Below are 13798 nucleotides of genomic sequence, written 5' to 3'. Positions count from 1 at the left end.
AGCAGTATGCACAAGAGTGATTGACACTTCTCAGATACTCCCCTTGGCTCTGATTGGTTGTATTGATCCGGGAGCGGTGGATTCTTGGAAATTAAATTATGGCCGCTGGATGGAGTCACAGACAGTGGATTTTTACACAGCTGATCTGCATCTTATTCTACTGTCAGATCATAATGACAATTTTAGCAAATGTAACAAATAAATAGTTACAGACTACAGCATTAAATGACGATCACAGGTAATATGGATGGTAACACCTCTGCATTTTCAAGCATTTTTCAGGAGGGCAACAAGGAAATTCTGTGTATTGACACAGGTGCTATGACCGTTGGACTCGTGAATCTCTGTTGTTGTATTGTATTAGCTGGGAGTCGAACCCCTACATGGTGCTGTGTTAGTGCTCTGCTCGCGTTTTGTTGCTGTCAACATCTGAAAAAGGCCGAAGAGGACAATTAAATGTCTCCACCACTAGATGGTGATGCAGGATAATGTTACTTACCTCATGATTCACCACCCACAGTTCTCCCTGGTATTTTAAATGACAAGGAATTCACATGCTGCTGCTGTTGATAGATTCCCATTTTATCACTTTAAAATATGCTTGCCTAGATGCCTTGATATGAATGAAGGAAGCCCAAAACCAGTTTTCCATGCTTATCTTGCTAAATGAACAACTGTAATGCTGGAATCACAGGTGTATTCTTTATCAGTGGGGAGAAACACCTGAGCTACATATACTATAGTATTTGTCTTATATTGATCAATGAAAAATTAAACATCATGAGCCACTTATTGTCTCACTGATATTGCAACGGATTAGATTAGGTTCAATAGGTTTTAATATCACTGTGTCCACCCCCTCGACTGTATTTGACATGCTGCATTTTGTCTTTAAAGTATCAGTTCACCCAAAAATTAAGTAGATGGGAAATTGTTTTAAAATGTGAAAAAAAAAAAATAATAAAAATAAAAATGGTTCCACACAGCTCGTCCAGTTAGACCAAAGTTTCCAGAAGCCCCGAGATCCGAAATCAAGTTGAAAATAAATTTTTTACACCCCCAGTGTGCAGTCAATCTGTTGTTTATGTTTTAAGATGAGTCCTCATCTGCTTCAGTTGCTCTGAAGCTCTAGAAATGTTTTGCAGACTACGAAACCTCATCCGACTTTCCGTTAGCATGAGGATGAGAAGACAATGACCTAATTTTCATTTTTGGGTGAATTTATCCTTTAATCACTGAAAGAAATTGGACATATTGAGCCATGCGAAGTTAATCATTAGCTCACTGGATTGTATTAGATCACACAGGTGTTATTGTATTGTGTCCAGCCCTTGACTGTAGGTGACATGCTGCAGTTTGTGTTGAAGCTCCGGCCTCCTCGCCTTATTTTTAACAAATTTATATATAATATACTGATACTTTCTTTGACATTGTTATGTCATCGCTATGTGATTTCATGAGTCATTCAGTTATATTAATTTTTTTCGTGAACCTGCATTAGCTTAACCTAACACATCTACTGTACTCCTTCTACTAATATGTGCACGTTCCTACATTACCCAAAATGTACAAGTGAACACAACTACAGAATGATATTCACCGTCTTCATTTTCACATGATAGCCCTTCATCTATCCAATTGTGTGTATTCATACAAAGAAAGCACATCCAGCTTCATTAAGAACATTGTTTATTCAACAGTGGATCCTCAGTAATAAATAAATGCACAGATCATCCATTCCACAATAAAATTGAGGGAAAGTTGTTTTTTGTTTTGTTTTTTATATATAAATGTCCAAGTGGAGGATTGATATTGCCATGATGGGTAAACAGCATCGACCAGACGGAGAGACAAGTCTAGACAGATTAACTAACACAGAGAGGCAGACAGGCTGACGGACAGACGGACAGACAGGTACCACACAGATGTGTACAAAGTATTGCGTTTCTCACTGATTGGCTCTCTCTTCTCTGTCTCTCTCTCTCTCTCTCTCTCTCTACGTGGACAACATGTCTTTATGCAGAGTCTAGTCAGTCTACCATCACCATGATGTACAAATCAATCATAAATTATAAATACAGTATTGCATCACTTCAAAGTGCTACAGAGATAGGTGCCGACAATCTTTTAAAAACTGAGAAAGGTTTTGTTTTCTTTGAAACCGTCTGTGTGTGTATGTGTGTGTGTGTGTGTGTGTGTGTGTGTGTGTGTGTGTGTGTTTTGTGCGTACATCAGGACCCGGGTATAAAAGCAACCATGGTTTGACTTTGTGCCTTTGGACATCTAGCACAGAGTGTAGAGTTCAGCCTGGTCGAGAGCAGAAGCTGTACAAACTTCTCAAATTGTGTTGTTACAAAGGTTTGATGCGAGTACAGTATTGCATGACTTCAAAGTGCTACAGAGAGAACTGCAGACATGAGTTATGGTTGTGTTGTACGTACGTCTGTATGTGTGTGTGCACATTAGGACTCAGATATACACTGAATGAACTGAATTTTAACGTCTACTTCCTGTTATTGGATTATGGCCTCCAAGCACAAAGCAGTCTCTTTGTCTCCATGATTGTGTCCGTCTGCGACTGGACGCAAGTAGAGACGAAGAAAGAAGCTTTTGCCCGGTTGACATTGTGGAACAAGAGTCTGTATCACACTGCTGAAATGCTGAGATTTGCTTTTAAAGTCTAACATTCAGCAATCTGTTTTCTAGCAGCTAAGAAAAAAAGTGTGCCACTGGCAAATCCAGGAACGCCTTGATCCATGTGATACCTTTAAGAACAAGGCACAAACATCTTAAAAAGGAAGCCTCCGCTGGTGATGCACATTTTAGCCCATTTACTAAAAAACAGTGAGGATGAATTATTAATAATGGATTAAAATGTGCAAAAACACCAGCATGTCTACCAGAACTACTGTGCTCCAAAGTTTACCCTCCAATCCAAAACAACTCATGTTGGTGAAGGGCTTTCCTACAGTGTGTATCATGGGCCTGCAGTGGGGTTTCCCAGTCCGTTAGCAAGGGGCCCTGGCCTTTATTTGGCATCTTATTTTATTTATTTAGCCCCTCTTCAGTGAGGAGGATGAGGAGCAGAGAAGAGGGGGTGGATGAAGATGAGAGGCAGAGATGAGAGGATGAGGAGGAGGAGGAATATAAAAGGATAAAAAGAAGAGAGGAAGGTATGGGGGAGAGACAGAGAGAGGAAGAGGACGCATGAAAGGCAGGAAGCTCCGGTCGGATCGCCGGCAGAGCACCTGTCACTGAAGAGGCTCCTGCTTTCTGTCACCCTCTCCTCCTCTCTTTCTTTCCATCCATCTCTTTTTGTCCGGCAACAGGACGGACACCCAAAAGGGGGAAAGAGTGGGTGCTTAAAATTCCTCCTTCCTTCCTGTGTCCATCTCCTCTCCTAAAGACCTGTTGTCTCCATAGCAACAGACCCTGTCCTCATACTGAGCTTATTCAGTTGGTAGTCATGAATGTGTGTGTGTGTTCGTGTGTGTGAGGCAGAGAGAGAGAGTGTGTGTTTGCTGCTGCTCATGCCTCTCTGTGTCTCTCTGTGTTTGTGTGTCAGTGTGCCTCTGTGCATGTTGTTGTTGTTTTTGTTTTTGTTTTGTTTTTTCAAGGAAGAGGGTCAGTAAACGTCAGTCCAACACTCCGTCCACACTCGTTTACTGAAACAAGTTCTCTTAGCCAGTTCATTTTTGGTCAGGGGAGCGTTGGCTGGTTTCTGAAATGTAAAAAGTTTTTTCAGTCTTTGAGTTTTAAATCAGGCACCGTGATGCTTCGCACCTCCTTGCCCTGGAAGCATAAGCAGCAGTCAGTAAGACCGACAGCTCTTCCGCCCAATGGCAGCCCAGTCTGTGCTCAGTTAGTTTGTTGAGTGGGAAAGGCTGCGATCGGCCGTCCATCAGCAGCCGGGGGAGGTCGTGATCGGGCCGTGGTGCAGGTAGGCCGAGTTCACCACAGAAACAGGGAAGTTGAAAATGAACGGCGAGGTGGGTGTTGCTGACGTCGAGGTGGCCGTCGTTGAGGACTTGGGCCCGAGCAGCGGGCTCACTGTGGCGGCCGCTTCTGCGGCACACGAAGTGGCGAGGAGCTGCGACTCGAACTGCAGCAGCTGGCCCATGAAGCTGAAGTTGGGGGAGATGATGCTGCGACGCCTGCGCACAAACTCGAAGGCTTCGTCTAGGCGCACACGCTTCCTCTTCATTAAGTACGCTAGGCAGATGGTGGCTGAGCGGGAGATGCCTGCTTGACAATGGACCAGCACCCGCCCACTCGAGTCTCGTACTGAATCTGAGGAGAGAGGGGGTCAGAGGTCAGAGGTTTCCATGGACAAATAAGAGAATTAGACTTGCAGGTGAAATCTCACTATCTGACGATTGCCATGGACTTTTGGAATGGACCGGAATTTTCTCCTCCAGTGTCACAAGCAGGTCAACTTTTCACTATGCAGTGAAATAACTCAACATCTACTGAACGGATTGGAACTATAGTTGGTGCTCACATTCATGGTTCCCAGACAATAATCCTAACCAACCCAACTAACAAAGGCAGACTACGACAGGTCATTCCTTTGCCATCTTAAAAAAAAAAAAAAAAATCTCTTTGGTATGACTTTGGCAACCCCATAACTTTTTAATCCTCTTGGGCCATCACACGTTTTATTTGTAGTATTGTTATTCTTAGTCACCACCAAGTTACCATTGCTGTCTGCCTCAGTCTTACACAGCGCGAAAAAGCAAATGTTTACATGCTAATAACACGCTAAACTACGATAGAGAAGATAGTGAACATTCTACCTGCTAAACATTCTCGTCACAGCTTTGTTAGTGTGAGAATGTTAGCATGTTAGCTGAAATCAGCTGTGCAACCGTGAGGTTAGCCTGGCAGAGCTGCCAACACTGCAGTCAACTCTTAATCTCATTTTTGTTTGGCTGCTATAATTTTGCAATATAAATTTCCTTTGAGGTAAAAGAAAAGGAACTGATCTTTTTTATTTCACCTCTCAGCACAGAGACACCTCAGAATTCAAACCTCAGCTCGATGGCTGAGTCGATGGCTAATTCCGAGCGGTTTCTAACGCTTGCAAAGAAACACAGCACAACATGAATTCTGTACTGAGGCTTAGCTCTCTTTTTTTTAACCCTTATCAATAAACCCGTCCCCTAAAATGTTTGCTCTTTTTCTTTTCTTTTTTTTTTTACAGCCACCAAGTATTTTAAACACAACAGATGTACAGTGACGCGTTGCCTCAAGCCCTTCTCATTTCCTCCCCACCACACTTTCATGCCTCTCCCCCTCTCTGCGCAGTCAAACCGGTTACTAACCTCAAAGTGAGAAAGCAGCAAAATCACATTTAACTGAAACATGCAAGTGCAAAAAATTTGAGTCATCAGCCTCTTTCACACTTCCTCCCCTGTCCTATTTACGTCTCAGCCTCCTTCAGTATGTTTAGATGCATACTTCCTTACTGGCAATAACCAGATTTAGGTAATAGTTCAAGCAGTTACGGTAACTCAATAAGTTGGAATGATTAGTTGAACAGTTGCACTAATATGCTGGAGAATGTGTGGTGCGGCCTGCAGGAAACTGAGAGCACACAGTCATAAGAAGACAACTGAGAGACTTCATTTATTGTTTTTTTGCGTCGATTAATTGAATCTAATGTTCCACCACTGCTGGCCATGCTGCAGTTTGAATCTACAATTACTGCTTTGAATCCAGCTCACCCCACGACCCTCTCTGAAATATTAACTGCCGATTCGTGATCCGCCAACAACCACTCTGCTCTGCTTTTTTTTCAGATTGTCTACATTGTTTCTCTCTCGAACACAGATAGACAGATTTCAGGTAACGCCACCACAGCGTCTGTTCACCCGGTAACAGTGGATGAGTCAGACTCTGGTCCCACAGCAGCTAACTATGACGCATACCAGCACCTACACACACACACACACGCTCATGAACATACACTCACAGCACGGAAAGCACACACAATGTCTACATGGTGCAGCACGGGTATGCAAAGCGAAAGCGAATCTTGCACTCGTCTGTATTATAATATACACAAATGCAAACCATGCTGCAGAGAAATGATTGATTGATATATCTCCTCATTACGAACGCTCTCCTTTTTATTTCCTTGATTGGATTACGTCATTTTAGTCGCTGAGTATTTTTTGGGGCTCTTCGTCTGCCTCTGTAAAGTCTTCTGAAATGTATGTGATAAAGGGGTTTCTTGAAAAAATTCATTTCAGACTGATTCCCAAGAATAAATGTCTGATTTGTCATCGTCTGGCTGCTCTATATGCAGAGTGTATCCAGCACATGAAAGCTTCTCCACTGGACTGGGGAAATTCTTAAACTCAGACAAGAAGTGATGGACTTGACATTTACAGCCAGTGTGGGATTGAGGAAAAGGGTTGTTTAGTGAGTGTGAGCTTACTGTTTTATTTCCCCCCTTGTTCATGTGTTGCTTTTTTACTTTTTACTTTTCTCTTTTTTAATTTTTGCTTATCTCTATTTTACTATACCAAAAATTTGGGAAATCGGCTATCACAATTTCCCAGAGCCCAAAGTCATGTCCTCAAATTAGTTCTTTTGTCCAACCAAAGCCAAATACTCTTCATTTACTATTATATTTTATAAAGAAAAGGAAAATATTGCATTCAAATTTGGTGGGGTTATTACATTTTAGGTGAAGTTTGCTGATATTTGGATTTTTTTTTTCAATCCCCAATACTGGTATTGACATCAGCCACAAAGATCCAGTATCTGTCGGACTGTTGTCACTCATATTAAAAATGTCTTTGACATGTACAAGCAGACACTGGAACAGCGTGCATAAAAAGACTTAATAAGCAAACCAAATTAACAAAGATACCCTCTTTAGTGTGACCTAAAACTGATGATAATGACCTACAAATGAACCACATAAAGCACAAGCCCGCTGTAGCCTGAAGGAAGCTTGTTTCATCTGCGGCTATCCACCACGGGATAATGCATTTGTTCTGCTAAGTTACCACACACACACACACACACACACACACACAATCATACACTTACTCACTGACCTATGAACTCAATAGCTTCCAGGAACCAGCAGCTGATGTCTTCTTTATGGTTGTCCTCCACAGGAATACATTTGTACTGGTACGCCCCTTCGAAGTGGTTGGGGCAGTCGGCCGACACGTTCAGCAGGGCCGAGATTCCTATGCTGTCCAAAACCTCTTTCTTTGAGGCGTGGAGGGCGCTGCCAAGGTAGAGGAATGGGAGGATCTCAACTGGGCCACCCTGGACAAAAGAGAGATGGGAGGAGGATGATAAATTAATGAATTAATCAATTAATCAAGATGCATTTTTTTTCCATTCTGGGCCAGTTTGTTCATAATTCATTCATTCATTCATGAGGAAACGTCTCCTGACCCAACCTAACTTGGAAAGCCATGCTGGACATAAATTACTTAAATAAAAAAGAGCTTATATGACGAGACAAAGAATTCACTGTCTCGGCGGAGGAGCAGGGGCCAGACACCAGATGACTTTAGTATAAGCATGACCTCGCTTAAATATTTTGTTAATCACATTAGCCACGCTCATCATCAGACAGGGCGAGCTTAGTACCCGTGTGATGGGGGTCATTCGATATGAGCCATTTAGTTTATTTCACGCTCGTTATTTGCCCATATGGAAACTCACTGTAGGAGCTTGCGTGTCTGATGAACTAATGTTGATCCCGATCATGATGGTAATGAAACCGCAGAGTTCAGCGGATGTATTCATGTTTCTGATTTAGTGATAAGTACAGTACATTTATCTTGGTGATCTAACATTCACCATACTCTCATTCTGTGTTGAGGACATGTTGTTCTCTTTCTGTTATCACACTTATCAGTGCAAAAAAACAGTTCTGAGAAAAATATGCTTCACAGCAACACTTTCTGAGAAAGTACAGTGCGCTAACACGCAAAGTACAGCAAATACTGCCACTTAATTAGCATAGTATTGACAGAGGACATGATGGTTTGTTACATTTCCTGGAAAAAGGAAGTCTCTCAAAAAATGTAAATATGTTTATATGTTTATATATATATATATATATATATATATATATATATATATATATATATATATATACACAATTTTATATATATATATATATATATATATATATATATACACATTATATATATATATATATATATACACATTATATATATATATATATATATATATATATATATATATATATATATATATATATATATATATATATATATATATATATACATATACATATACATATATATATATACACACACACACACACATATACATACATACATACATACATAACACATTTATAACATATGACAATAATCATAACATTATAAATTAAATGTTAATGTTGAGTTAATTATGCATTTACGTTACAATTGTATAATTGATCCAGCGCCTCTTAAATGATTTTCCGGTTCTCTCTGTTCTCACTAGTAGGTAGCAGTTATGCTGGCTGCCACCCGCCGTGAGATGGAAAATTTCACTGAGTGTAATTTTTTTTCCTGCTTGTTTTTGCAGTTAAAGTTACACATTTTCTTTCCACCTCCATACACTTTTACTTTTAGTGTAATTAATTCCCCAAAATAGAGAAAAAACACACAATAACAAAATAAAAGATGAATTTGGTTGAGGTTTTTTTTTCTATTTACAATTGTTAATAGATATTGCAATAATATTGTTATTGAGGATTCTTGTAAATGCCTGATATTGTAACAACCCAAAAGGCAAGTATTAGAACAAGTATGAACATCACTTTACTGTAATGCAGCCTTTAAAATCAGGAATAGAAAGCACCTACTCCATTTCTTCATATAACATATCCAAAATCGAAGATTATATATAGTTTCATATCACAAAAACTATCAATATTTTCCCCAGCCCTCCACATACCAATCAAATTTTAAAGCCATTTTGTGTTTATATTTAAACACATCAAGTCATATTCTAATATAAAAGCACAAGTGTTGTTTTCCCCTTTCAATGGATCTGAGGGGGTCATCCTGTTTGGCGGTCTATACCGGTAGTGAGACTTATTGACGAGGGCCCTGTCTGTTTATGTCACTGCCGCTGACGAACTCGGTCCTGACACAGCATCAGGAAATGATCAATACTGCTAAGAGATGTAATGTGAGGATGGGGATGGACTGTGAGAGGGGGGAAAAAAAGTGAGTGAGTGAGATACCCATCTAGCTCCAGCATTTCTGTGCTACGACAGCATTCCTGGAATGAAAACTCCACCTGACAGTTTGGCCGAGACTATCAAGAATTTTTCTATGAAAAACATACAGAGGCTGGATTGTCTGCGACTCTCTCCTCATGCGTTCCAGGGGAATTAAACCCACACACAGCATGTGACTGTGAGCGTTGCATAAAATGCGCAAGCTAAAATGGCAGATCACTGACCAACAAAACCAGGCCACATGGGTCCCAGGAAGTGACACAGCGGTGAATCAATGATGAACTATGACCTCCAGTGTAGCCATATCATAAGCGATTTAAACAGAAAGAGGATTTTCAGAATATTTCCTCATCAGTTAGCCGTTACTAACACAGCTTCAGACTGAGGAAAGGAGTGCATTAGTGCACATTCACTGCATGGGGAAATACAGTTGAGTGAATGTAGGGAAGTGAATAACAGTCGAGTTGCAAAGCAAATAACTTTCAGCGTTTGCACAATACAGCTCTGTGTAAACGTGGGCGAGTGAAGATGACTTTTACTGGATAAAATGCTGAAACAGTTGACTAACCTGACATAAAAAAAAAATCCCATTTGGATAACACATGAAGACTTTTAATGATTTAGATATCAAAGACAACAACAATGTTATTTCTTTTCTTTTGCATATTATTATAAACTGACTGCTCTCAGTCTGACTGAGTGAGACATTGCTTTCATGACTGAAAAATTAGCTGCATCCTTACAGTACGTCATAGTAAAAGGATAAAATAGAGCTTTCATGTAAAAAAAAAAAAAGATGTCTTTTCTGATGTGGAGTGGATGAAATAATTTCACTGAATAAATTAAATGCTACATAATTATGAAGAATTCTCGTCTGCACTACATAAAAATGACATAAGACCTGACACCGACATGAACATCAGGCTGAATGAGTTTGCCCTTAATTGATATTGCAATAATTCTCTGCTGTATTTGGATACACAACATGTATCTTGATATTTTGAAATCTCGTCAAAAACACTTAACTGTCACAACAAAAAATATTCTTTTCAGGCACTAAAGGTGTGTGGGATTATAATGTGGGCTTTATGTGTTTTTACCTGGTCGTGGTGTGGCGTCCCACAAGACGAGCACCCGGAGTCGATGCTGGACTGGCTGGTGAGGGGCGGTAAGGATTTGGTCTTTAAACAATACTCTGGGTACTCTGAGAAAAACCTGTCGTAGCCACCTGAAAAAGAGACATCATGATCAAACATAATGCATCGAAAGAAGTACTACGCTATATCTTAAAATTAGACATAGAGACTTTGAGACCCTCCAGGAGAGTTACAGAAATAGAGAATGTTTTGTTTTGTATACATAAAACACTACAGACGCATACTCAAGAACAACAGAAGCATTGCAACCTGCACATTAACATCCCATCACAGTCCGCGCATGGATTTACTCCTCTGCATTGAGTGAGCCCGACACAAAGTCTATTAAACCGACCCCTGACCTTGTCCATCCTGTGTCTACTGCCATGGATTTGAAAACAGTTTCATCATCCCTGTGCAATTTATATTTTCATTCTGTCATACATCTGCAGGCTGACCGTTTATCTCAGCACCTCAGGGATCAAACGAGATTAACTGGGGAAAATGTCATCTTTGGGAGCTACATACATACACTCATGCGCTTTAAGGCGTCTGCGTCATTAGGATGCACAAAAAAAAAAGAAAAAAGAAAAGAAAAATGCGCCACAGCTTGCATCAGCTTTGGTTGTCAGATTTTCCTGCAGTCTAAATATAGTCTGGTGGTTCAAATCAAGTGTTGATTTTTTTTTTTTTTTTTTTTTTTTTTTTTTAAACAGCATTCCATCTGTGATATATCCGAGGCAGACTGTTTTGTGAAAGGATCTTGTGTGTCCTGTAAGTCCCTCCGGTTTGATGTGGCTGCTACGCATCAGCATTACCTCATTCACTCAGCTCACGGCCATTGGTCTGTGCGTGAATGTGTGTAGCTGCGAGTGACTGAGTGAGTATGTGTATATTGTGAAAAAATAAAAAAAAATTTAAAATAATACACCAGTGCATAAAAATAGAGCAGGCACGGTCGGCAGAATATCTTAAACTTTGTTTTCTAGTCAGCTGCAAAAACAATATTCTGTATATCTAAAAGAGGCAAAAGCATTATATTGATTGTGTTGGCTGAAAAAATAAAATGGGCTCCGACCCAGTAAGTCTCGTGTCATCTCAAATTTGATATTATTATTATTATTATTATTATTATTACTACAATTGTTTTAAAATATTAACAGAATCATTGTAATGCTCCAAGTGAGTGTACTGTTATTATTATTTTCATTGCATTTTATTTTTTTAATTCAGGAAGTAGATTTTAAAAAGTCAAATTTAAAGGCTGAATTTATATTTAATGAAGACAGTCAGTGTCCCATGTATCCATCAGTCACGTTAATTCAAGTGGTCCCCGTTTTTACCTTTAAGCAGGTAAATATGTGTGCCGGAGGCGTCCCTGTTCAGCGCGTTGAGCACCACCATCAGGGTGCTGTCCTCCTTCACCGTCTCCGCGTCCGGCGTCCTCTCATCGTACAGCACCGCGGCGGAGTACATCCCGGAGCGGAGGCGGCCCCGGACCTCCTCGTCCCCAGCCAGTATCTGGTCCATGCTCAGCACGGCGCCCTTGGCCCTGCGGCGGACGATCGTGTTACAGCGGGCGTTGACGGCGCCGCGGATGTGTCCCGCGCTGTAGGCGAGGAAGGAGCGGCAGTCCAGCAGCAGACACTTGCCGCTGTCGTCCTTCAGGAACCGCTTCAGCACCGGGCAGTCCATCTCTCCTAGTTCCTCCATCGCACTTCGTGTCAGGCTGCGTGTGTAGGCTTCACTGTGGCTTTTCTCTTGTCCCTCTGTGTACCACCGCCCTCCAAACCTGCAGATCCTGCGGTGGATTCGCCTTGTAGCGTCTATCCGCGTATCGTCCCGCACATTGCACCCGCACTACTCTCTATACGCTCAGTCACCTCTTCCTTTCTTCCCCTCTCTCTCTGTGAATGTACCTTCTCCGGGTTGTTACTCTTTTTTACTTTTTTTTTTTTTTTATGAATGGGTGCATCGCGTCACGGCGGAGGTGACGTCAAGCGATAGCAGCCTATCACACGGCGCCCAGTTTCCCGTCCCCTTTCCTCCTCTACCGTTCATTCATAAAAAAAAAAGAAAAAAACAACAGACATCAATGAAACGAGAGGTGATGGGGTGGAGATTAGACTCCATGAGGCGTTCAGTGGAGTCTTTTATTTTTCTCTTTACTCAGATTACTTTTTCCTCTTCTTTTCGTGTGATTTTGCCCGTTTTAGCACTTTTATTTGTAATGACTCATATTGACTTTCTATATTTTGTAGTTTGTATAATATCTGTAGTGCCATTTTGTATTAACTCACCTCAGACTGAGTGTCCTTGTGTTTATTCTGTAATGTTGTCTTCCTGAGCCTCCTGCTTTTGCAGATGCTAGTAGTTATTATTGTTAAGTTTGCTGTTATATTTTAATGGTTGCTTGTGACAACATCAAAAGAATGCAAATGTCGATTTGTTTCCCCTGGATGTCATAGCAGGCAGCTGTTTGCTAGCATTTTAGCAACTTCATAAGATAGCATTGACGGTGTAGGCTATCTGTGTTAGCTTGCTTTTATGTTTTCTGCCCCCTGGTGCCCAAACATCAACTAAAGCAACTTTAAAGCCCCTGTACAGACTTTTCATTTAGTGTTGATTTTGGCGGCCCCGCTGGACGAAAGCGGTGGTGTTTTGCCGGAATGAAGACTGCATTTCCCATGAGCCCTAGCGCCTACTGTCGTGAAGACGTTTGTCTGGCCGGCGCATGTAGATTTGTTTTGGAAACGTCGGAGAGAAGACTGGACTTGCTTTGAAAACTTTTTTTTTAGCAGCTATCTGCAGCGTGCATATGGATGAGGTAATGTGTCTATTTGTATTTCTATGTAATATAATATGCCGCCGGTGAAACAAAGTAATGTTAAAACTTGTATCTAAGTTCTGTCTATGTAATTGGATCATGCCTTTGACCTGGACAAATGAGAATTTACACAGACATACATCTAAGTTCGTAACAGTAAGCCTACAAAAACTGCAGTAGCATTGCCAACATAATACGTTACGTTGTAAGCTAACTGTATTACCGTGATGTCTGTGACATAGGCTAAACATGCAAAGACACAGACACTATTGTCACTGTGTGTAATGCTGCTGTTGCACTGCAATTTCCCCGCTATATATATTACCCACAGTGCTACAGAGCTAGCGTTACAGCAAAGTCACAGTGATTGTGATGGATGTTTTGTTCTAAGTAAGAAACTGAATCATTTATAATGACAGAGGATATTACCGATGCATCGTTGCAGGTCGGCTGGGCTGATACACACAGCTGAAATGGATGCGTGATCTAAGACGTTTGTTGTCGTTTTTACGAGTGTAGTATCAAGAGCTAATCTAGTGGTAACGTTAGCCAGCTTTGTTGTGACAACATAAATTCATGTATTGCTGTAAACTACGTCCC

At 40.9% G+C, this 13798-nt stretch overlaps 1 protein-coding gene across 1 annotated transcript; it reads right to left on the bottom strand.

Annotated features, from left to right (window-relative positions):
- Positions 1-1672: 1672 nt before the first annotated feature.
- Positions 1673-12328, bottom strand: dusp4 (dual specificity phosphatase 4). Its single transcript, XM_030436355.1, has 4 exons — positions 11715-12328; positions 10336-10463; positions 7071-7290; positions 1673-4290 (listed from the first exon to the last, which is right to left on the bottom strand). The coding sequence occupies exons 1-4, from the start codon at positions 12082-12084 to the stop codon at positions 3902-3904; spliced, it is 1107 nt and encodes a 368-aa protein (XP_030292215.1). The 5' UTR covers positions 12085-12328; the 3' UTR covers positions 1673-3901.
- Positions 12329-13798: the final 1470 nt, after the last annotated feature.

This window comes from Sparus aurata, chromosome 12, assembly GCF_900880675.1.
Source record: "Sparus aurata chromosome 12, fSpaAur1.1, whole genome shotgun sequence".
In the NCBI taxonomy this organism is placed as follows: Eukaryota; Metazoa; Chordata; class Actinopteri; order Spariformes; family Sparidae; genus Sparus; species Sparus aurata.
The sequence above is the reverse complement of the archived record's forward strand: the minus strand, read 5'-3'. Positions and strand labels throughout refer to the sequence as shown.